Here is a 22,466-nt window from a genome sequence, read left to right on the forward strand (position 1 = left end):
TTGGAACCAGGTGGGGGGAGACATGGAGGCGGGAGCTAAGAGGCCGAGACCGGGTTTGGCATGTGCGCGGGCCCCAGGGGCTGCGGTGGGTTTAGGGGCAGCCTGCCGGCCCCACCTTGGGACTGTGCCTGAGTCGCGTGCCGGGCCGCCGTCGGGGCTGCGCGCAGGACGCCCATCGCGCCCTCCTTCCCGTCGTCCAGGTGAGCGTTGGACTCTTCGCCAGGAACCCGGCGGCGGGCCCCGGGGAGGCGGCCGAGGCGGCGGCGGCGGCGGCGGCGGCCGGGGGCGACATGGCAGAGGAGCAGGACCTGTCCGAGGTGGAGCTGAGCCCCGTGGGCTCCGAGGAGCCGCGCTGCCTGTCCCCGGGGAGCGCGCCCTCGCTGGGGCCCGACGGCGGCGGCGGCGGCGGCGGCGGCTCGGGCCTGCGAGCTAGCCCGGGGCCCGGCGAGCTGGGCAAGGTCAAAAAGGAACAGCAGGACGGCGAGGCAGACGATGATAAGTTCCCCGTGTGCATCCGCGAGGCCGTCAGCCAGGTGCTCAGCGGCTACGACTGGACTCTGGTGCCCATGCCGGTGCGCGTCAACGGCGCCAGCAAGAGCAAGCCGCACGTCAAGCGGCCCATGAACGCCTTCATGGTGTGGGCGCAGGCGGCGCGCAGGAAGCTGGCCGACCAGTACCCGCACCTGCACAACGCCGAGCTCAGCAAGACGCTGGGCAAGCTCTGGAGGTGAGCGCCCCCGACCCGCCTCCGGAGAGCTCCCTCAGGGCCCTCTACCCGGGCCCTCTACCTGCGGGTGGAATGGGGCGAGGCGCTCACGGCCTGGGCCCTTCTCCTGGGGCAGCCGCCTCCTCGATGGGACTGGACCGCCAGCTGAGAGCATCGGGCCCGCCCTTCCCCCGGCACCCCTTGGGGTTGCTCTCGCGCCTGTCTCCAGCGGCCTAGGCCCCGCTCCCCAGCCCGGGCAGTGGGCTGGAAGGCGCCCCCTCGCGGTTGGAATTCTGCCGGTGGCAGGAGCTGGGGCCTGGGCTTCTGGGCGGGGTGTGCGAGAGTGAAGGTGGAAGGGAGGGAAGGCTGGTGGAGGCATCCACACCATAGTCGTCCACTAACCCCATTTCCGCAGGTGCCACTCAAGGGTGCCGCTGCCCCAGGGTCAAGGGGGATGCGAGGGAAACGTCTGTGAAAGAACTGAAGGCCTGGCTGGAGAGGCAGGGAAACTGAGGCAGCCAGGTGGAGAACTGCAAGGCTGAGATGGGGGCTGACAAGGAATTCAGGTCCGGGTCTTTGAAAGGGTGAGGGATGGAGGCCAAGCCGACCGCTGCAGGTCCCTGTCCTACCCCAGCCTCCTCCTCTGCACCCTTCTGAGCACCCCTCCTTCAGGCCCAGGGCTTCTTCATCCCCCCCAGGGAAGGGGGACACGTGGAGAGGAGACTCCCCCTCCCACCGGGTCCCAGAGCTGCCAGGCTGGTCTCTTCCCCTCCCTCCCTCTCCCAGTCCAGGCGCCATCTTCCTTTCCAGGGCCCCACCCAGGATTGAGTAACCTCCTACCCCTCCAGCCCTGGAGCTGAGAGCCCTGGCCAGGAGGAAAGGCTGGCCCCTTTCCTACCCAGGGTCCCTCAGAGTCCCAGGTTCTCTGGAAGCAGCTCAAACTTTGGGGGGAAAACATGCCCCTGAGAAGGAAGTTGGCCTCACCTCTGGTCTGGGGTTTAGGCTGCTCCCTTTTGAATATGTTGTTGACCAGGGCAACGGCACCCCCCACCCCCTAAGAAGTCCCGGGCAGCTCAGAAAGAGAACAGGGGCTCCAGAAGGTGAGAGTCTGCAGAGGTTACCTGATTCCCCACTAGATTGTCCATGAGATAGGCCCAGGAAGGCAGAGGGACCGCTCAGGCCATGTAACAGCTGGTGGCGGAGCCAGGGCCAGAACCAGGTCTCCTGACGCTTCAGCCAGTGGTCTTCCTACACACTATCCTTGGTGACAGAAGTGGGTCACCCCTCCCCTCTAAGACACGATCAGGAGGTTGTGGGGTGAGGGCAGAGGAGAGCAGGAATGAGGAGCATCCAAGCTGCAGAAAGTGTCAGGGGAGCCTGCCACCCCTCCCCTTGCCAGCCCCAACACAGTGGAGCTTGGCCTAGAAGGCCAAAGGCTTAAGGTGGTGCAAGGAGCAGGAAAGCCCCCAAGAGACCGAGAGGAATTCGCATCCAGCCCCCTAGGCCTGCTAAAGGCCTGGTGCTTCTTCCCCTCCCCCCTCAGCACTCGGCTCACCCCAGCAGGCCCTGGGCTCAGTGGTCAAACTGCTGCATGGACTCAGAGGGTCTAGCCTTGCCCAGGATCAGAGGTTGAAGCCAGCTCCTCTGCCCAAGGTCCATCCACATCGTGGCAGGGTTTAGCCCAAGCCAGGACCCTTGGTGCCGTGGGACAGAGACGAGCAAGTGAGAGACAGAGAACCAGGAGGGAGGCAGACAGGCAGACGGAACAGGCCTTAGGCACCATGAGCAGACCACAGTGTAAGCCCAGTAAGAGCATCAAAGCGAGGATGGACACCCCCCACCTTTCCCCCAAGCTGTTGCCAAGGATTTAAGGTTGGAGCCTCTGTTGTCCCTGTCTGTCCCTGTTCCCCAGCCCAGAACCCCACGTTGGGGTCCCTCAAGGGACTTGTTCCTGACCACCCCTCACCTCAGGCTGCGTGCACAGGGGCCCAAGGTGATCCCCAGGGGCCAACCTGAGTGGGAGGGGGCACAACCAGGAAAGCAGGCACTGCTTACTCAGGACCCAACCCAGCAGTGGGAGGGTGACCAGACAGTGACAAGGATCAAAGGCTATGCCAACAGGGAGTGGGCTACATGATCTTGGGTGGGGACCCCGGAGACCTCTGGACTGGGTTAAGCTAGCCCACCTCTCCAGGGGCTTCTCCTGAAATCTGTGCGCCCCGCCCCTCCACCGTCTCATGAATCTCAGGCTATCCAGAAGGCGGATGGCTAGCTGGGTAGAACTGGCAATCAGAGGCCCTATACCTGAAAAGAGAAAGACATGCAGATTGTGTGGGATGCTGGAAGGGGGTCAGTCAGACACACCAGCATCCAGGCCCTGGCTCGCAAGTGGCCTGGGGAATGTGCCAGCTGCTAACCTTCAACTGCTGCCCTTCAGTGCCCGCCCAGGAAAGGCCTGTTAGATGTTGATCTCATGGCGCTGGGGGGGCAGTGTATTGATTGACCCGCCTGGGGAGAATAATTAGAACCAAGAGACAGGAAAGGTGGGGTCACAGGCTGGAACCTCCCTAGACCCTTAGGTGAGCCCCCACAGCAGCAGGTGGGGCAGAGCCAGTGTGCCCTACTGTGGAAGCACCCCCCCACCAATTGGGGATTCCAGTTTGGGTGGGGAGCCAGCCCACCCCTTGCCCCTCCCTGTTCCAGACCTTGGAGACCCAGAGGTGAAGACCAAACAAGGTTTGTAGTTAGAGCTGTGGTGACCGAGGGCTAGTGCTGGAGTCAAGATGAAATTTGGGATTGGGTTTTTGTGGTGGGGGAGGACGGGTTTGGGGTCAGGGAAGAGCCTGAACAGAGCTGAAGCTGAAGGTCTGGATGCGGCTGGGGTTGGGTTTGGGGGTGAGGTTGGCGTTGGGCTCAAGTTAGGACTGGGGTTGGGGCTGGCAGACCCCACACCCACCCCCCAGGTAGGTTTCTCTCCAAGTTAGGGTGCTGGGAACTAGCGCTGGGAGGCGCCGACGGGTGCAAGTTGGAGTCTTCCTCTCTTCTAGCCTGTGCCCCGGCTCGCACTCCGTGCCCCCTGCCATTTTCTTTCAGATTCACATCCGGTTGCCAGTGGGCAGAGGGCACAGGGAAGGTTTGGGGTGGGAGAGGGAGTGCAGGGTCCCCTGCCATCCTAGGAGCCTCTGTGCCAGGGCCACAGCTGGTTGAGGCACCCCCACGTGCCATCTCCCCTCCTCACCAGGCACCCACCTTTGGGCCTGCCCCACCTACCCTGGGCTGGCTGGGGGAGGGGGAGAGGGCACAGCTTGGGTGAGAAGGGCTGCATCCCACTCCCAGCCCCTGATGGTCTGGGGTCCCCATCCCATTACTCAGCTAGAGGGGCCCTTGGAAAGAGCTGGGCTGGGCTGGGCTGGGCCGCGGCCCGGGGCGAGGGCAGCCGAGCAGGCTAAGCTGGAGAGGAATGCCGCTGCCCGCTAGGAGGTGCCTGGTATGACCACCCCCTCCCATCCTGGGCAGGGAGGGCCCTGCCTTCTCCTGACTGGGTGAAGAGGGCACCCACGGGAGAGGGGGGTGTAGGGGGCAGCTGGAGAGAGAGGCCCTTTGGGCTAAAGGACAGAGCTGCTTCTGGAGAGTCCCTTATGTCTGGGGATCTAGGAATCTGTTTCTTCCCCCTGAGCCCCTCTTCAAGGCATCTTTCCTGCCTTCCTCACCAGGGGCAGTCCAGCCCTGAGCTTCCCTGCGGCCCCAGCCCTGGCTGGAGTCAGGTGGGTGGGCGTATGGTCTGCAGGGGCTGCGTTCCACTGGCTGGGCTCAGACTGGAAGAGGGTCTGAATGCCCCCATCTAGGGTCTCGGAAGACAGGAGCTTCCTTTACCTTCTTTCACTCCCTCAACAAGGAGATACGATCTCCCCTTGAGGTGGGGGTCCGTACGTAGTGAGGGGCACACGCATCCTGCCCCCCTCGGCCCCACCACGCTGGAATTCACAAAAATGATTCCAGAGTTGAGGGGTTCCACCGCAGGTCCTCTTGCCCACCACCTCACAGGCAGCGTTAGAATTGTACCTGTTTCTCGAGGTGCTGCACCCCCACCCCCACCCCAATCCCCAGGTCCCATGCACAGGGCTTCACAGCCATTATCCTGGCCACTCCCACACCTGGAAGTAGGTATTATCCTCGTTCTATAGGTGAAGAAACTAAAGCTCAGAGAAGTGACTTGCCCACGGTCACACAGCTAGGAAGTAACAGACACTGGGCTCTCCCCCTTCACCTTGCCGCTTCTGTTTGCACATCTCCAGTTCCAGGGAGCTCACCCACTAACGAGGCAGCCAGCTCCACTTGCAGACAGCTTTGAAGAAAGAGTTTTTGGTGGCTCAGACAGTAAAGCATCTGCCTACAATGTGGGAGACCCAGGCTCAATCCCTAGTTCAATCCCTAGGTCGGGAAGATCTCCTGGAGAAGGCAATGGCAACCCACTCCAGTACTCTTGCCTGGAAAATCCCGTGGACGGAGCAACCTGGTAGGCTATAGCCCATGGGGTCGCAAAGAGTCGGACACGACTGAGCGACTTCACTTTCACTTTTCAAACTGAAGGAAGCTCTATTGTAAACTCTATTCTAACCCCATCCTCAGGGACTGCCTGGAGTGGCAGGCTGGTTCTTCTCTCACAACCCAGCCCCTGAGAGGTTTGGGGGCAGAGATGGCTGCTCTCGGAGGCTGTGGTGCCTTAGGCTCACATCTCCAGTCCCTAGACCAGGCAGCACAACTCCCAGCCGGGACCCTGCCCGCCAGGCTCCCCCAGCCCCCAGGCCTCGTTTCTTCCAGGGCAGGCGCTCACAGTGGCCCCTCTGCTGTCTCCCCCACCCCAACCACCCCACCCCAGGCTACTGAACGAGAGCGACAAGCGCCCCTTCATTGAGGAGGCCGAGCGGCTGCGGATGCAGCACAAGAAGGACCACCCAGATTACAAGTACCAGCCGCGGAGACGGAAGAACGGGAAGGCGGCCCAGGGAGAGTCGGAGTGCCCAGGCGGGGAGGCTGAGCAGGGCGGCGCGGCCGCCATTCAGGCCCACTACAAGAGCGCCCACCTGGACCACCGGCACCCGGGCGAGGGCTCCCCGATGTCAGACGGAAACCCTGAGCACCCCTCGGGTGAGCCTGGGGCTGGGAGCTCGGGTGGGAGGAGGCTGTGGGCAGCGGGGAGAGGCAAAGGGTGGGAGGACCTGAGACCTGAGGCTAAGGGAAGGGCTGGCCGGGCTGAGTCGTGGCCCAGCTGGGCTGCAGGGGCCCAGTGGCAGTTCAGAGGGGGTTCAGGGGTCAGGGGAGGCGGCTGGGCAAGAGGGCTGTGGCCAGGACTGCTAGGAGGGGCACTGGTTCTGGGTGAAGAGACCCGTGAAGGAGGCCAGTGGGCCAGTTACACCAGAGAAAGGTGGGACAGGACGATTCTGAGAAACAGGAGGGCAGATGGAGGACAGCGCGTTGCCTTTCCCCCAGTCTGACGGGGGAGACACGGCATGTGACATTGAGCACATGGCCTGGAGGAGCCAGAGGCAGGGCATCCTGTTTCGTTCTCATTGGTGATGAGCGCTGCTGCTGCTGCTGCTAAGTCACTTCAGTCGTGTCCGACTCTGTGTGACCCCATAGACATCAGCCCACCAGGCTCCCCCGTCCCTGGGATTCTCCAGGCAAGAACACTGGAGTGGGCTGCCATTTCCTTCTCCAGTGCATGAAAGTGAAAAAGTGAAAGTGAAGTTGCTCAGTTGTGTCTGACTCTTAGCAACCCCATGGACTGCAGCCCACTAGGCTCCTCCATCCATGGGATTTTCCAGGCAAGAGTACTGGAGTGGGGTGCCATTGCCTTCTCCGGGTGATGAGCACAGCTAACGTTAATTGAGCACTTACTGTGTGCTGGTCTCTGTGCTACTTGCTTTGTGTGTGTTAGCTCATTCAATCCGTCTAAACTGTGATGAGGCAGCCACACTGCCTGCATTCAGACCTCAGCTGTGTGGCAAATCACCCTCATGCTACAGAGCAGACTCTACAGAAAACTGAGGGTAACTTGCCATGTAGCTGAGGGCTCCAGGGCCTCTGCTGGCACCATAGCTACATCCCTTGTGCTTGTAGCGTACAGGACACCGTGCTTGGGGCCAGGCACATGGCCAGTGTCAGTGAGCAGAGCTCTGCCTTCAGAAGACACACTCCAAGTCCTTTGTGCCAGACCTGGAAGCAGACACCAGGCGTCCAAATGAGACGCCACGGTCCCTGGAGCCTCCTGTTGCTTCCCATGGTCCCTGGTCCCTCAGGAGCCCACATTCTATAGAGGGATGAGCAGTGATGAAAGCACGTGAATTAAGTACAGGAAGAATCAAGGGCACGTGAAGCCCATGCAAGACCCAGAGGGAGCATGACCTCTGGGGAGGAGTCACCCCCCTGTCCCCCTAGTCAGTCTGCAAAAATATCCAGCTGCCCACCAGACTCTGGTCAAGGAAAGCTTCCAGAAGGAGGCCATGTCCTCAACTGCTTGGTATCATCTCTATTTTACTGATAAGGAAACTGATAGGGAAGATAGGGGGTCTGCCCAGGGTCACACAATGACAGAGCAAGAATTACTCCAAGTCCAGACACCTTGGCCAGCATAGGACTCAGCACTGCCTCTGGTCTGATGGAGGCAGCACAGGCCTGCCCTCAAGGAACGCCTGGCTTGCTAGACCATGAACACGTTCTCTATCCAACGGGATCCCCCGTCCAGCCATCCCTCCCTCACACTGCTTCGGAGATTCGGGGGTATACACACACAAGACCCTGGACCGTGCACAGAACCAGCTCACTCTATTACCGTGGGCCTGGCTTTCTCTTCCCCATAAACAGCCCCGCTACTCCTCCTCCCCAAGCCCTTCCCCACGTCCCCAGGGCAGGGTGAACGCTTCCTCCGCTGGTCTCCTGAGCCCTTCACCCATCCCTCACCACAGCACCTGTGATACTGCCCTCCAGCCCTGGGTGCATCCCTGGACCCCCCACCCCAAGACCAGGAGCTTGTGCAGCCAGGAACCATTTGACTTGTTTGTATTCCCCTATGCCTGGCAACCGTGTCTGGCACTTAGCGGTGCCCCCTAAGTGTTTGCTGAATGGACCTGGGAAAGGGCAAATGGGCAGACGAAGGAACGCGGTAGCACAGGTCACTCATGTCTGTACTTTCCTGGAAGGGCAGGGAGAAGGCAACTGGAGGGATAGTGGGCCGCGCGGTGCGTGATGGGAGCTGAGAGCGTGGTCGGGGGCGCCGGGTGGGAGGGAAGGTTTCCTTGAATAAAGGGCACTTGAGGTGGCCTTGGGTGGAGGGATGGGGTGGGAGGCGACACATCGCCATTCGGGGCCCGGGGTGGCGGAGGTGTGCAGATGAGCCAGCCAAAGTGATAAGGGCTTGAGAGGTGAGCAGGGCGGGCAACCAGCAGAGGCCAAGTGTGCTTAAGAGAGAGCGGGCAAGCCGGGGCCTACGGGCCAGACCCCATCGGGCTGCACAGCTGAGGAGCACAGGAGGGCAGCCGACTTCAGCTGGTGTGAGGAAGAACCTTCCAATGGGGACAATGGAAACTTGCTCAAAATGAAGCAGGCCTCTCTGGGAGGGGGCGGGGGCGAGAGAGGGGAGTCCTATCCTGGTAGGAGAAAGACTCATTCCTAGGACTGAGGAATTTTGTAAATGACTGGACATAGCCAAACACCACCGCAGGCCACCCCGAACACATTAAAACGTACAAGGCCATGCCGTGATGGGTCCTCAGCCTCCCAGAGGCATCGCATCTGAAAAGTGAACCATCAGCCGCTGACCTCGGTTCCTGCTTCCTCTCTCTCTCTCTCTGTGTCTCCCTTCGCCCTCTAGGCCAGAGCCATGGCCCGCCCACCCCTCCGACCACCCCAAAGACAGAGCTGCAATCCGGCAAGGCAGACCCCAAGCGGGATGGGCGCTCCCTGGGGGAGGGCGGGAAGCCTCACATCGACTTCGGCAATGTGGACATCGGCGAGATCAGCCATGAGGTAATGTCCAACATGGAGACCTTCGACGTGGCCGAGTTGGACCAGTACCTGCCGCCCAACGGGCACCCGGGCCACGTGGGCGGCTACTCGGCAGCTGGCTATGGGCTGGGCAGCGCCCTGGCTGTGGCCAGCGGACACTCTGCCTGGATCTCCAAGCCTCCAGGCGTGGCTCTGCCCACGGTCTCGCCGCCTGGCGTGGACGCCAAAGCCCAGGTGAAGACGGAGACCGCGGGGCCCCAGGGGCCCCCGCACTACACCGACCAGCCGTCCACCTCGCAGATCGCCTACACCTCCCTCAGTCTGCCCCACTACGGCTCCGCCTTCCCCTCCATCTCCCGCCCCCAGTTTGACTACTCTGACCATCAGCCCTCAGGACCCTATTATGGCCACTCGGGCCAGACCTCCGGCCTCTACTCGGCCTTCTCCTACATGGGGCCCTCGCAGCGGCCCCTCTACACGGCCATCTCTGACCCCAGCCCCTCAGGGCCCCAGTCCCATAGCCCCACACACTGGGAGCAGCCGGTATATACGACGCTGTCCCGGCCATAGAGGGGGGGCTCCCCACCCCCGTCACCACCCGTCTTGCCCTGCCCCTTCCCCCAGCCCTCGCGCCCTGTTCCTCGCCCATCTCAGGCCCGGTGGCGGCAGAGGAGGAGGCTGCAGAGGCTGACAGCTGAGGGGAAGGCCTTCTGTCTGGCTCACTGCCTTTGATGACCCCACCCCGTCCTACCCAGGCTCCGGCCCAGGCACAGCCCTGGGCTACTCGGCTGGGCAGAGGAGAAGGAGGTAGTTTGTTGCCCCTAAACCGAAAAATGAGGGGCTGTACCTTCCCCCCAAGGAATGACCCTCGATCCCAGGATCTGAGCAGGCCCCGCCTACCCTCCTCTGGGAGGGTGAAGCACCCAGGGTCGGTCGGATGGGAATCGGAGGCCTGGCCACCCCTGTGCCTGTGTTTCCTCTTCCGCGAGGAATGGGGGTCTGACCTAACCCGTGCACCCAGGCCACGTGTCTTAAGAGCGCGGCCAACCAGAAACCTGTGTCAGGGACTACTGGGGCTCCCTCTGCCCCTGGGTGCGGGGCGCTGAGGATAGCTTTGAACCGCCTCAAGGGAGTGGGGTGGGATGGGAGCTCAGAGGGAGGTCTCCTCAACCCTTCAGTGCCCCCTGCCCTCCTGAACACAGGAAGGAATTGGCACAGAGGCCCTCAGATCCATTTCGGTGCCAATAACCTCGTTCTTTGTCTAATGGAGCAAAAGGGCCCAGGTCCCACTCCAGGACAACCTCTCTACTTTGAGGCACACCCAGGACGTGAGGAGGCCGGGACCCCAGGAAAGGATTCGGAGACAATTCACAGAGCCTTCCTCCCGGCTCCCACCAGCCCCCGTCCCCCAACCTCCCCAGGCTCTGTGGTCCTTGCGCTCTCAGCCCCAGCTCCTTGGGCTTCCCAGAGAGTTAGAGCTGCTCAGGCCCAAACCCTCGGCTCCAGAGGGAGACCCAGGGCCCAGCACCCTGGTTGCTGGCAGCAGGCTGAAGACACTAAACTCCTGACATGTACATGCTGCCCTGGCCTTTCGCCCTTTGCCTCCCAGTGGTATTTGAATAAAGTATGTAGCTGTCTTCTGCCCCCATTTTCCTATTCTGCAGCCCTCCGCCCCCAAGTCCACATGTAACTCATTACTGCCCCCCCTCTTATTTATCTCAGTAGCTCCCTCTGCACCCCCTCCCCTCTGCTAGGTACTCCAGCCCCTATTAACTCTGCATTAAGCATTCCACATAATAAAATTAAAGGTTCCGGTTACCTGCTTGGTGGGCCTGACCTGGTCTCTTATCCCTGCACCTCTGCTTCCTTAAATGCTTTCTGGAAGTAGCTAGAGGGTAGAATGCAAAGGACAGATAATCCACGGTCCCCTCTCTCACCCAGTGCGGTAGCTCAGGACAGCCGGCATCACAGTGGGGTCAGCGGGTGCTCAGAACTGAGGCCTCAGGCCGGAGCTGTGCCCCCAGCCCAGCTGTGTCCACATTCCAGGTGGGCCACTTGCCGGCTCAGCTGGAACTCCGCATGAGTGCCTTCCAAGCAGCCCATTCTCGCCCAGCAGATAAGGGGCCTTGCAAAGACTTCAAGGAGCAAGTATGTGAAGGGTAGATCAGGTCTTGCTGTCTGCAGTCAGTAGGCCTGGTCCTTTAGGACGGGTGAGTGGGCCTTCTCTCACTGGACCTTCCACTTGCCACCTCCCCCAGCAACACACACACAACACAGGTCCACACCAGGATCTAGCAGCTGCCCATGTCTAAGTATAAACTAGGATGGCAGACATAACCATCTAATCCATTGGGGCTTCCTCCCCAAAAGCTCTTTGCTCAGCAGAATTCCAACCTGCACTCTGGGAACTGGGGCTCCTCCACCTCGGGGACAGGGGAAATTTCTTCCCCACGCTCCGTCGATGGGCAGCTCTGATGGCTGAAGTCTCCCCTTCCACCCAGTTCAGAGGGACATTAATAGCTCCCATGACTGAGTGCTCCCTGGGTGAGTGCCTTACATCCTTCTGGCCAACGAGGGAGTAAGTCCAATTGTTATCCCCATTTCCCAGACGGAGACTTGATGCTTTGAGAGGTGGGTGCTAAGAAGTGCTGGTACAGAATCTGAAACCAGCCGACTCCAAACCTTGCACCCTTAACCATCGTCTCTTCCACCTGCCCGATTTCCACTTGTAATCTGAGGCTGTGCTTCCGTCATGGCTCCAGACCAGCATCCCTAGATCCAGTATCCATTTCTTCTATCTGTGGGCCCCAGCCCCTCACCTCCTAGTCAGGACCTCAGGTGGGGGAGGGGGCACCAAGAACTAGCCCAGTCCTCCAGGGTGGCCAGACCGCCACCTGGAAGCTGTGTCGTGCAAGCTCCTCAGGCCACTTCGCCAAAACTGCTGGCTCCCATAAAGTGTAGCGGTAACTACAAATCCTTCCTCTTGTAGATTAAAACCTGCAGCCAAGTTGGACCACCCTGAACTGTATACAAGCAGTTGTCTGCTGCTTGGCTGATGTCGTTGTGTTGTAGATAAATGCAGGATTTTTTTACTGGTCTTGAACAGATTTCATCTTTTTGCACTTGACCATTTCCCCACCTATATTAGATCCTTTGGAATTCTGAATCCAATTTATAGCTCTCCTGATCTTCATGTTTGAAACTTGAATATCCTCATTCAGGTTACTAATGAAAAAAAATTGGAATGAGAGAGACAGACCCTGTGTCCACCACCGAAAACCTCTCCATCCATTCTATCGTCTATACTCGTAAAGCTTTCAATTCTGAATCTAATTGTCACCTTGCAGTACCTGCTTCTCCATCACAGCCACACAGACTGCCTAATGCCTTGTTCAAATCAAGGTTCCCTGTATCTGTGGCATTCCTCCAACCTACCAGGCCGGTAACCACTGGAAAAAAGAAAATTCGGTTCACTTGGTGATATTCTTAGAAACCCTATGCGAGCTTCAGAATCTTCTTTATTATCCAAGTGTTTTCAAATATGCAATAGCCTATTCTAGAATTTTGTCAGGGGGTCAATCAGTTCTGCGCTTCTACTTCTTACAACCTCCCTTTCCCTCTATTGAGAAGCAGGACATCAGTCCATTTCTAGCCTGTCCAGTGTTTCCTATGTGCTCCGTGTTCACTGGGATTGTGGTCGTGGAGCGGGCAGGGCAGGTGGGCGGGGCTACATCAAGATGAAATCACCACCTGCATGACCTCAACGAGACTGGAGAGTCACTGGGGATACAGGAGGAGGGAATGGCCCACAGAAGTCAGAAGACCGGGCTTGTGCTCATGCCTTAGACCTGAGATTCCCGATGAGCTCAGGCCTCAGTCAAGTAGTGGCTCCGCAGTAAACAGAGAAGGGACAGGTGTATCTGGAGAGGGTCAAGGAGATGGTGCCCTGGCCGGGCCAGCTGAGTAGCGAGGGCCTGACTCCGTGAAAGCGGAGCAGAATGGAGGGGGCAGGTGGGAGGGTAAACACCCCTTTCTCCATCTCCTCTGCACCCTATCCCCTAAGGGTTAACCCCCTCCCTCCCCCAGTCCCTCTCTCCTCTGCCACCCCAGCCCCATCTCCCTTTAATCACATCTGATACTGAGCGGCCCAGCAAGAACAAAGAGACCATTTAGAGAAACAGGGCCGAGAAAGTGACCCCCGCACTCTGGGGCGGCCGCCTGGATGCCAGCACAAAGGCGGCATTTCAGAGCTGAAATTTCAGCACCCAACTTGATTAAAGGATTCCACAGGCTTGGAGGAGGGTGGAAGGGGGTGCGAAGTCCACTGCTCCCTGAATTAACCCTTCTCCAGAGCAGCGAACACCCCTCCCACTCCTGGGGATGCTCGTCACTTCCACCCTGTCCAGGGTGCACCCACCCCGGGGGCCTCGCCTCTTGTAGAGGTCAGGCAGGCCTGGCTCTTCCTCTTCCTGGGAGCGAGGGCTGGCAGCAGACTGAAGGTCAAGGCTGAAATATTCAGGGAGATGGGTTTCCTTCCCATCCCTATTGGTGCCAGCATACACCCTCTCCTTGTCATCTGACCCTGCACCCCAAGGGAGGGAAGAACCAGTGTGATCGACTGGACTTAATGTCACGCCTTGAACCCAGAAACCCTGCTGCCCTGCCCACCATCACCCCAGCACCCATCCTAGTGGCCTTAGAGGGATCAGGGGCTCCACACAGAAGGGAAAGGACACTGTCCAGAGTCTGGGGAAGGAGAGGGTATGGGTGTGGCAGACCAGACGGGTGGGTCGTGGAGAACAGACTGGCGTATGGGGAGTGGTCTGACGGGTGGGGAATGGGAGGGGTTGTGCGGCTGGGATAGGCAGGTGTTCGGCCCTTGCTCCAGCTGCTGACTTGCCCAGCAGGGCTCTCTCGGGGAGGGCAGGAGATCACTGCGTCCCCAAGCTTCCTGCTGGGGGCACTGGCTCCTGAAAGGGGATCCCAGCCCATGATAAGAGGCTCGAGGCAGGTCCTTAGGAAAACAATGGGTGGCTTGATGAGACCTGCTCTGTGATACTCCTGAGAAGGGAGAAGCCCCTGCAGCCAGTCCCCACTGGAAAGGAAATTGGGGGTTTCCGTGGCAACCAGCTCCCTGGACACAAAGGCTGGTCTGTCTGCTGGGAAGGCAGCCGAGGTGTCTCCTACAGCAGCCTCTGCTCTGGTGGACTGTGAGATGGGTGGGAGGGGTACGCGGGGGAGCCCAGGGGGTCAGGGCCCTGGTGCTTCTTAAAGAGCTGATGGTCCCAGGGCCACTGGGATGCGCACAGCCTCCAGGCAGCAGGATGGTAACAGTGAAGACGCAGGTGGGCCTCACAAGCAGCAGGAGGCAGAGGAGGTTGAAAGGTTGAAGAATTTACTATTTACACATATAAAGACTATAAAAAGACTATGAGACGAGCCACGGGCGGAGGCCCAGTCCAGAGGTTGACTCCGGCTCAGTCGGTGATGATGAGCTCGTCGACGCCCCAGTCTTCGTAGCTCCCGTCAGGCAGGTAGCGGCGAATGATGATGGGGATCTTCCGGGCCCTGTGACCGGGGAGAGGTCGAGGTACATGAGGGTGGTGACCCTGGCTCTGCAGCAGAGGGATAACAGGTGCAGAAGGCAAGGGAGGAGAAGCCTTAGGAGCATCCTAAGACCACGGATGTACTTTGTAGGTAAGGAATTTCAGCCAAAAAAAAAAAAAAAGTCCCTGCTTCTCTGAGTGTGGGACCAAAATCTACAAATGGCCTGCCATCCCACGGCGAAGGGCAAGGCGGAAAGCAGAGGGATGTTGGTAAGGCCAACTGCAGCAGGAAAAAGGGACGCTGGGACTGGGACAGTCCATGTCTCGTCAGTGTCCTCCCCTCCCCCTTCGCCTGTCCCCTCCTCCCCCGTGAAGGGCTGACACCCAAACTAAGGATCTACAGGAACAAGACCACACGTCCCCAGCAGGGAAGTGCGGGAAGGCGCGCAGCAGAGCACCCAAGGGACGCCCCCAGGGCTCTGGAGCCGCAAACCAGGATCTGGATGACTTACTTGAGCTCCTTCATGGCGATCAGTAAGGGATCTGTCTCCCCCTCCAGCTCCACCATCACAGGGGCGCACATCCTGCAGGTGTAAGGACAGGTGTGGGGAGAGATTACACACACAGGGAGAGGGCCCAGCATGAAGCTGGGCAGAGTTTCACAAACAGGATCAGATCAGCACCCCAGAGCTCACCTAGAAAGGGCCCCGAGAAAGGACACCTCCCCAAAGTGGCAGGTGCGGAGTAGCTGTCCCGGGACGCTGACAGCGAGGGTGCTCGAGTGGCAGCCAGTAGACTAGGCTTAAACTGGGCCTGAAAGTCCCTCAATCTCTCCCCAAATCTCAGCATCCGCATTGGAAAATGAAGACGAAAAGCCCTGCCACGCCTGCACAACAATAATGCTAAAGCACCACTGGCTACAGGCAAAGACTCACCAAGCGCCACAGCCGCTCCACCAACGGAGCTTGTTTCCTTTGTAGCAAGTACTACTGCTACTTCCGTTTTACTGTGGAGGAAGCTGAGCCAAGGGGAGGTCAGTAATTTCCCCAAGGTCACACAGCCAGTGAGTAGTAGAACCAAGATTTGAACCCTGAAGACTCCTCTACTATGCTGTAACACCTCCCATTAGAAAGCTGGTGATCCACAAACTGAAACCAGGTACTGTGAAAGGCAGAAGCGTGAGCTTTCATTACTGGGTCGTGTGACATTCATCACATCCACTCCCCCGGCCAAGGGCCTTCCCCAGGGCCGGTCACAGACTCCTGAGCCCTCGGCCACAGCAGAATATTCCCACACAAAGGACCCGCAAGTGCAAGAGCTCACCCTCTGACTACTCTACTCAACCCCCAGCCCTGCCTCAGGGCCTAGCTCGCCTCGTTCTCCTCCTCTGTCTTGGCAACACCCCCTGCAGGGGTCCTGCTCCTCTAGCCCCTACGCAAGGCCTGTGGTCAGGCTCTCCCCTGCTTACCTCTCTTCCTCGATACCCCATGGCCATCAGGCAGGCAGAACCTCCTCTGGCCCCACTTACCTCTGCAGTACTTTCTCATGCTACCTGCCTCTATTCACCCCACATCCCAGCCGCACCAAACCCCTGCAGCTTCCTATGCGGGCCCCGTTGTTTCCCTTCTGCATCCTCACACCAGCGCTTCCTCTTCTTACAGGCCTGTGAGAGGCTCAGAAGTCTCCACCCTGGAAAGCACGTGCTGCAGCCTCAGGGCCCTGACTCACTTTACACACACTTCTCTCAACACCACTGTCACTAAACTGTGACTTCCCGTTTGAAGTTTTCCAAACAAGACCTGGTGGTCCAGGACCCCAAGTTCTATTCTAGTGCAACACCTGGCCCACAGCAGAGGGTCTTAAAAAAGACAGACCAGTTCCAGGCCCATCTCCTCTAGGAAGTCACCCTTATTGATTCCAACTCAAGTTTACACTAATGGACCCCAGACCTGATGATGATCCAGGAGAGCGTGCTAAAAATACAGGTTCCCAGGTCCTTCCCCAGACCCGCTGAACAGATTCTCTAGTGAAGGAGCCTGAGAACCTACATTAGCAAAGCTCCCCTGGTGGTTCAGAAAACCAGCCAGTCTGAGAGCCTCCAGTCAACACTAAATGATCTACTAATTTTATTGCTAAATATTCTGATGTCTGTTACTCCTTAAAGCATGAAAATTCCCCAGGGGCAGAAACCAAGTATTTAACTTTCTCTACATCTTCTCTCAATAATTATTTAAACTCCCCCCAATATTTAATGTTTTAAAGAATGTGGCAAACTGCTTTCCCTGATATGCATATGCCTTATTTCTTTCAAGACATGAATCATTCAAGAGCAGTCATTCATCCAGCCCTGCTACATGCACAGGAAATGTGAGAGTGTGCCCTCAATGTCTCCACCAGGGGTTCCAAGGGGCAACCTTCCTTGGGAAGCAGCCATGGGGTCGCAGTCAGCCACGACTCAGAGGCTGAGCAAAGCACAGCACAGCTGCAACCATTCAGCCACCAGATGGGGCTAATGAGCTGGAGTGAGACTTCATCCACAAATACCCAAGAAAACACTGTTCAGCTTCTACTACCAAGTGCAGGATTACAGGCCCATAACTCAAGACAAGCTCCAGCCCTGACTGTCCAAGGGCTTACAGCAGCTGGGAAACCACCAGACAGCCTCTGAGCTCTTAATCTGAAGGAGTGCTACAGCCCAAAAAGGTTGGACAAGAGTCTTACCTCCAAAGGAAAGCAGGACCCTGGGCCTTGTTTGGAATGCCTGCTCCAGACTGTCCACCAAATGCATGCCCATCTTCTAAAGTTGTCACTCAAGGGACCAGTGATATCTTTTCCAGTCTTGTGCCCCAGGCTGCTTGCCATTCCTCTACCACAATCCACCCACGTCTGCCTTCACTTTCCGAGTGCTATTTCTGGCACCTAGGAGACCTTCAAAACCACGTCCCTTTATTCCCTTCTCTCCTTTTTTGTTTCTCTTGTAAAGCATCAATCTCGTCTGCCTTGGGTTCTGAGTATTTAGAACAGGTTCCCTTTCCCTACTAGACAGTAAACATCTAGAGGACTAGGGAATTGTGTCTTTAATCCTCTCTACACCTCCAAAAGGCACGAGCACAATATCTTATTTGATGCTGAAAGACTTTAACTTGCATACAGTTTATTTGTTTAAAAAACAGTTTACGAATTATTCTTCCTGCTGGGTCGTGTTCAGCAGATATGAATACCGCCCATCTAGCACTCTACAAGGATGGAAACATCCTCTATCTGTGCTACCTATCACGGCAGCCACAGAGGCTACTGGGCACATGAAATATGACTAAGGAGATAGAAACACTGAACTCCTACCTAGTTTTACTTAATTTAAATGGCCAAATGTAGGCAGCAGTGACCTGTGGTGCAGGCCTAGAGGATCCAAGCAACACTGAAATCATCATACAGGGTGCGGCTCTCAACTCACCCAGACCAGCAAGGGGTGCAACCAGGCTGGCAGGGGGCCTCCTGCTGCCAAGAGAGTGAAGAACAGTTTCCCGCCCCAATAAGACCCTCCACCGAGTGGTCATCTTCACTCCACAGATAAAGTCCAACACTGTTTGAAAACTTTGGGCAGGGAGCACACAGATTGAGCATCACCGCTCCCCTAGCATATTTATCACCCACAACTCTGACCCCAGCTTTTCTTTCGAGCCTGTTTCCCATCCTCTCTTCTCGAAGCACCCCTCCTCCAGGTGTCCACCATTTCCCCCGGCAGCTGGTAAGAAGTCTGAGATAGGGCTCCTTTCCGCAGCCTCCTGTTTCCCTGGGGAGGACCTGCCATGAGCGCAACAGTAACATGTCTGCCCTGTGTCCTCCCAGTTAACTCTGGCCAGAACAGGAGGAGCTCATCTGACAGGGGAGCCTGGCAGGGAAAGCCAGCACCTGTGGCCCAGCCTCTTCAAGGGCCCCTGCTTCCTCCAAGCCACCTGCCCTCAGGGGGGCTGCTTTTGGGTCTGTTCTGCACGAGGCCCACGCCCCTGCAGACACGGCCTCTGACGCCTGCAATGCCTGTGCTGACGGGTGGACATGTGAGCATCGCATATTTTGACCTGACCTGACTTGGCTACTGGCTGGCTCCTGAATCATGTTGTTCTTCAACAAGTTCCCAACTTGGGAGAGAAAGGAAGGGTTGCTAATTTCAAACCCCCACACCCCCGACCACTGCTCTGTGCTTCCGCATTCCCAGCGCGGCCTCAACGTGGAGGGCTCTCTCACTCTCCTGGGCTGGCCCCAGTCTACTCAAGAACCACCTTAAGCCCAGCGGGAGCTGCTGCGGCACCCCCAAGAACCAGCCCACAAGGGTCTAGGTCTGGTCTTATTGCATTTATTTTCGCTTCCCCACCTGACAGGCGGTCCTCACGCTCTGTACTCTCACTGTTACTCTCTACCGTTTATGTCCTTTTCCCCCAACAATCTCCCCGAGGACAGGGGCCTAGCACAGTGCCTGGCACATGGGGACGGCGCTGCCTTTGATAAGCCTGTGAGAAAGGGAAGGGTCTGCTGCCAGGATGGGCCATTATCAACAGCTCGGAGGCTCCTTGTGGCCTGATTAAAGGACATGATGGTGAGGGTGCTCATACTCACGCAATCTGAAGGGCTCGGGTGCCCAGCACGCGGGCTCGCTCATACTTGGTCATATATGGTGTGGTGATTCGTTTCTGGTTGGCCTGCGGTCGCTCTCCAGAAGGGAGAATCTCAACGTTCTCCTGGCCCTCCTGGACACAAAAGCAGAAAAGAGGGGAAAATCTCAGGCTGCGTTATTGGGGGTGAGGGGCAGGACGACGACAACAGTGATTGTAAGCGCCTCCACACTACTGCTTGTTACGTGCCCGTGACCACGCAACTGCCTCATTAACACCCCACTTAATCCTCAAAAAAACCTTATGAAGCGGGGATTACAATGCTCATTTTAAAGAGCTGGACAATTAGCTAACTTGGCCAAAGTCTCAGAGCTAGTGAAAGAGGACTTGTGATCAGGAGTCCAAAGCCAGCCACCTCATCCAGAAGAGAGAGTTGGCCCCATACAAAGAAGTTCTTGAGCACAGACAACCTCACCCGAAGCAGGAAGAGGAAGAAACGCCCCATTTTTACATATGTATATATTTAATAGTCACTTATTAAGCATCTGTCATGTGCCAGACATGATAAAGGTGCTGAGACGGAAAGAGTCTCTGCTCTTAAAGAATTCACAGTCCGGCGAAAAGACAAGAGTAAACAAAACATCAAGTGCTATGAAAGTGTGCCAGTGTGCCCCAAACTACACAAGAAAATGAGGGGCACCTACCTCATCCTGGGGGTTAGGAATACAGTCCAGAGATGAGACTTGGGCTAGTCTACAAGGATGAGTGCGAGCTGCCAAGCTAACAAGGAAAGGAAGAAAGGGCATTTCAGGCAGGCTGAACTGCATATGTGCAAAGACACAGGAGGGAAGAGAGCGTACTCAGCCTGGACGCCTAACTGTGGGGTATGATAAGCACAAAAGGTGCAAACGGGGTTATAGATAGGAGAATAAATTCTGTAATATAAAATTAAGTCAACAAATATTTACTGAGTGCTTACTCTATGTCAGATAGCATTCTAAGTGCTTGACACAGAGCAGTAAGACAGATAAAAGCTCCCATAGAGCTTTACATTATAATACAGTGAAAGTGAAAGTCACTCAGTCCTGTACGACTCCTTGTGACCCCAAGGACTATACAGTCCGTGGAATTCTCCAGGCCAGAATACTGGAGTGGGCAGCCATTCCGTTCTCCAGGGGATCTTCCCAACCCAGGGATTGAACCCAGGCAGGTCTCCTGCATTGCAGGTGGATTCTTTACCAGCTGAGCCACCAGGGAAGCCCAAGAATACTGGAGTGGGTAGCCTACCCCTTCTCCAGAGGATCTTCCCAACCCAGGAATACAGTGAGATGAACAATAAATAAAATTAGTAGTAAAATGTGCAATATAAAAACAGAGAGAAAAGACAGGGAGCGTCCAAGTGGTGATGTTGGAGGAAGGAGCAAATGCAGTGATTTGAAATAGAATGGTCAGGGAAGGCCTCATTGAGGTGACATGTGACACAGACCTGAAGGAGGCTGAGGAGCAGGTTGTGTGCATATCTAAGAGAAAAGGAAGACGGAACAGCACAGTCAAAGGTCCTGAGCTGGAACTTCCCTGGCATGACTGGGACACCAAGAAGAGATAAGGTCACAGAGGGAGCAGGTGGTCGGATCATGGGGGACCTTGTTCATGTTCTTAGCTTTTATTCAGAATGAGATGAGAAGTAACCAGACGCAGGTTCTGAGCAGAGGAGAGACAGAGTGACTGAAGATTTAAAAGGATCACTCTGGATACTCTGTTGAGAATATTCTGTAGAGGGTAAGGACCGAAGCAGAGAGAACACTGAGCAAGACCAATAGTAACCAATCATGTGGGTAGGAGAAAAAGTGGACTCTGGCAGCAGAAAGGCAAACAGCAGACTCAAGGCAGGAAAACCGGTAACAAGTTTCTGCAGCAATGCGGATGAAAACCAATAAAGATCTAAACCAGGTTGAGGCACTAGGAATAGAGAAACGGGAACAGGACTGAACTACACGGAGGAGGCAGAATCAAGAGTAGAGAGATGGAAAGGCATCAGAAGAACAGAGAAGAAGGCTTCTGACTCAGTGAACAGATAACCTCAGAGTGTCAGGCAGACAGGAAAACCCACACAAAAGAGGGCCTTCACCTTACCAACCTAAAAAAAATCAAGGGATCCCTCTCTCCAGAAGACATAAAGCACTTCTTCCTCCACCAGTCACACAGCACAGAAAACCCTATTTTATCTATGACGCCAGTAACTCATCCACCAAGCTGCTCAAGCCAGAGACACGGGAGTCATTCCTGTCATCTCCCACTTTCTCAGCCCCACATCCAATACACCAAAATCTCTCATCTGTTTTCTCATCATAAACACTACCAGCACCCAAGTACAAGCTACAGATGTCACCTGGATTGCACCCTAATTGGCCTCTCTTTGACTCTTGGTCCACCCAACTCATTCCTCACTGGATCATGCCACTCCCCAGTTCCCCAAAACTTATCAGCAGCTTCCCGCTACCCCTAGGCTACAAAATCTTGCCTGATCTTGGCCCTCACCTCTCCAGCCTTATCCCAGGTCACTCTCCCCCTTGCTCTTTATTTAGCCCCACCCTGCTAAGCTCATGGTACATAATAAACATTCAGCACATGTCTGCACAATGAATGAAGGGGCTATTTCAACTCTGAGTAAACTAACTGCCCCAGAAGCCATGCTCTGTGGTCCAAGAGGGCAAAAGCCTTTGGGCCAACCCTGTAGGACTCATCCACTACCCAGGGCTAGATCTCCCCTCATTCTAACTGGCAGTACCCTGACCACAAACGGGAGGCAGAGGCATGCAGTCGGCCATCACTGGCCGGGCTATCTGGCAGCTTGGGCTGCAGAGAGGGGAGCCCAAGGCTCAGAACTGACCTCCTCGGCATTCTCCAAGTCATCGAGCCCTTCATCCTCCTCCACGTCATCAAAGTCGTCTCCATCAAAACTGCACAAGTGTAAGAAGCCCGTTAGTTAGAGCATCACATACTAGAATCAAAGTGGGCAAAAATCTGAGTCTCATGTGATACGTAGGAGGCTGTCAATAAATATCCACCTAACCAGTGAATCATTCAATAACTCAGTCATCTGACGTCCTCATCTTAACTATGGGCCTCTTCTAGAATGAGACCCCAGCTGAATCAACATTTGGTACTGACATAGAGCCCGACTCAGTGGAAATTTGCTGAAAGATACTTTTTCACTGATCCTCTCTGGACCCTCGAGCCGGAGCCTTTTCCGCGCCCAGCCTCTGGCCGGGTCTATGCTCCCAGTTCCCAGCCTTTCCCTTCTCCGGCTCTGCGGGCCCCCTCAGCACCCCCAGTCCTCTAAACCCCTGGCTCAACTTCCTTCGATCCTGGCTCCCGCTTCATCCGCCCTTTCTGAGTCTTCGGAAAAGTCACTTCGCTCCCTCACTCACTTGTCCTCGTTGTCTGACATGACGCCCGCACGGCAGCCACCGGGTTCCGCGACCCAGACCCGCGAGGAGACCGGCGAACAGCGTACCTCCGCCTCGCGTGATGCCAAGCGTACTCTGCGCCTGCGCCGTGACCTAGCGGTAATCACTTCCGGGAGGCAGGCGGGGCCAT

At 56.7% G+C, this 22,466-nt stretch overlaps 2 protein-coding genes across 3 annotated transcripts; one reads left to right on the plus strand and one right to left on the minus strand.

Moving 5' to 3' along the window:
• The first annotated feature begins 200 nt into the window (after positions 1-200).
• Positions 201-10,603, plus strand: SOX10 (SRY-box transcription factor 10). The gene is made up of 3 exons (XM_055567089.1): positions 201-727; positions 5,586-5,854; positions 8,577-10,603. The coding sequence occupies exons 1-3, from the start codon at positions 291-293 to the stop codon at positions 9,278-9,280; spliced, it is 1,410 nt and encodes a 469-aa protein (XP_055423064.1). The 5' UTR covers positions 201-290; the 3' UTR covers positions 9,281-10,603.
• Positions 10,604-14,084: 3,481 nt separating this feature from the next.
• POLR2F (RNA polymerase II, I and III subunit F) lies at positions 14,085-22,455 on the minus strand. 2 transcript variants are annotated; one of them, XM_055567068.1, is made up of 5 exons: positions 22,298-22,455; positions 21,757-21,826; positions 18,871-19,001; positions 14,769-14,840; positions 14,085-14,325 (listed from the first exon to the last, which is right to left on the minus strand). In XM_055567068.1, exons 1-5 carry the CDS (start codon positions 22,315-22,317, stop codon positions 14,139-14,141), a joined length of 480 nt encoding a protein of 159 aa, XP_055423043.1. In that variant the 5' UTR covers positions 22,318-22,455; the 3' UTR covers positions 14,085-14,138. The 2 variants fall into 2 exon arrangements, with proteins under 2 accessions (XP_055423043.1, XP_055423050.1); XM_055567075.1 differs by having other exon boundaries at positions 14,085-14,278; positions 22,298-22,454.
• Positions 22,456-22,466: the final 11 nt, after the last annotated feature.

The sequence above is a fragment of the Bubalus kerabau genome, chromosome 1 (assembly GCF_029407905.1).
Source record: "Bubalus kerabau isolate K-KA32 ecotype Philippines breed swamp buffalo chromosome 1, PCC_UOA_SB_1v2, whole genome shotgun sequence".
Lineage (NCBI taxonomy): Eukaryota > Metazoa > Chordata > Mammalia > Artiodactyla > Bovidae > Bubalus > Bubalus kerabau.

Bases quoted from the DNA above. Each gene is read 5' to 3' on its own strand.
- SOX10 (XM_055567089.1), top strand. From the start codon at position 291: ATGGCAGAGGAGCAGGACCTGTCCGAGGTGGAGCTGAGCCCCGTGGGC. The intron at 728-5,585 runs GTGAGCGCCCCC...ACCCCACCCCAG, and splicing joins ACGCTGGGCAAGCTCTGGAG to GCTACTGAACGAGAGCGACA. The intron at 5,855-8,576 runs GTGAGCCTGGGG...TTCGCCCTCTAG, and splicing joins AAACCCTGAGCACCCCTCGG to GCCAGAGCCATGGCCCGCCC.
- POLR2F (XM_055567068.1), bottom strand. From the start codon at position 22,317: ATGTCAGACAACGAGGACAA. The intron at 19,002-21,756 runs GTCAGTTCTGAG...TTTTGTGTCCAG, and splicing joins ACTTGGAGAATGCCGAGGAG to GAGGGCCAGGAGAACGTTGA. The intron at 14,841-18,870 runs GTGAGTATGAGC...TTACACCTGCAG, and splicing joins ACCCGAGCCCTTCAGATTGC to GATGTGCGCCCCTGTGATGG.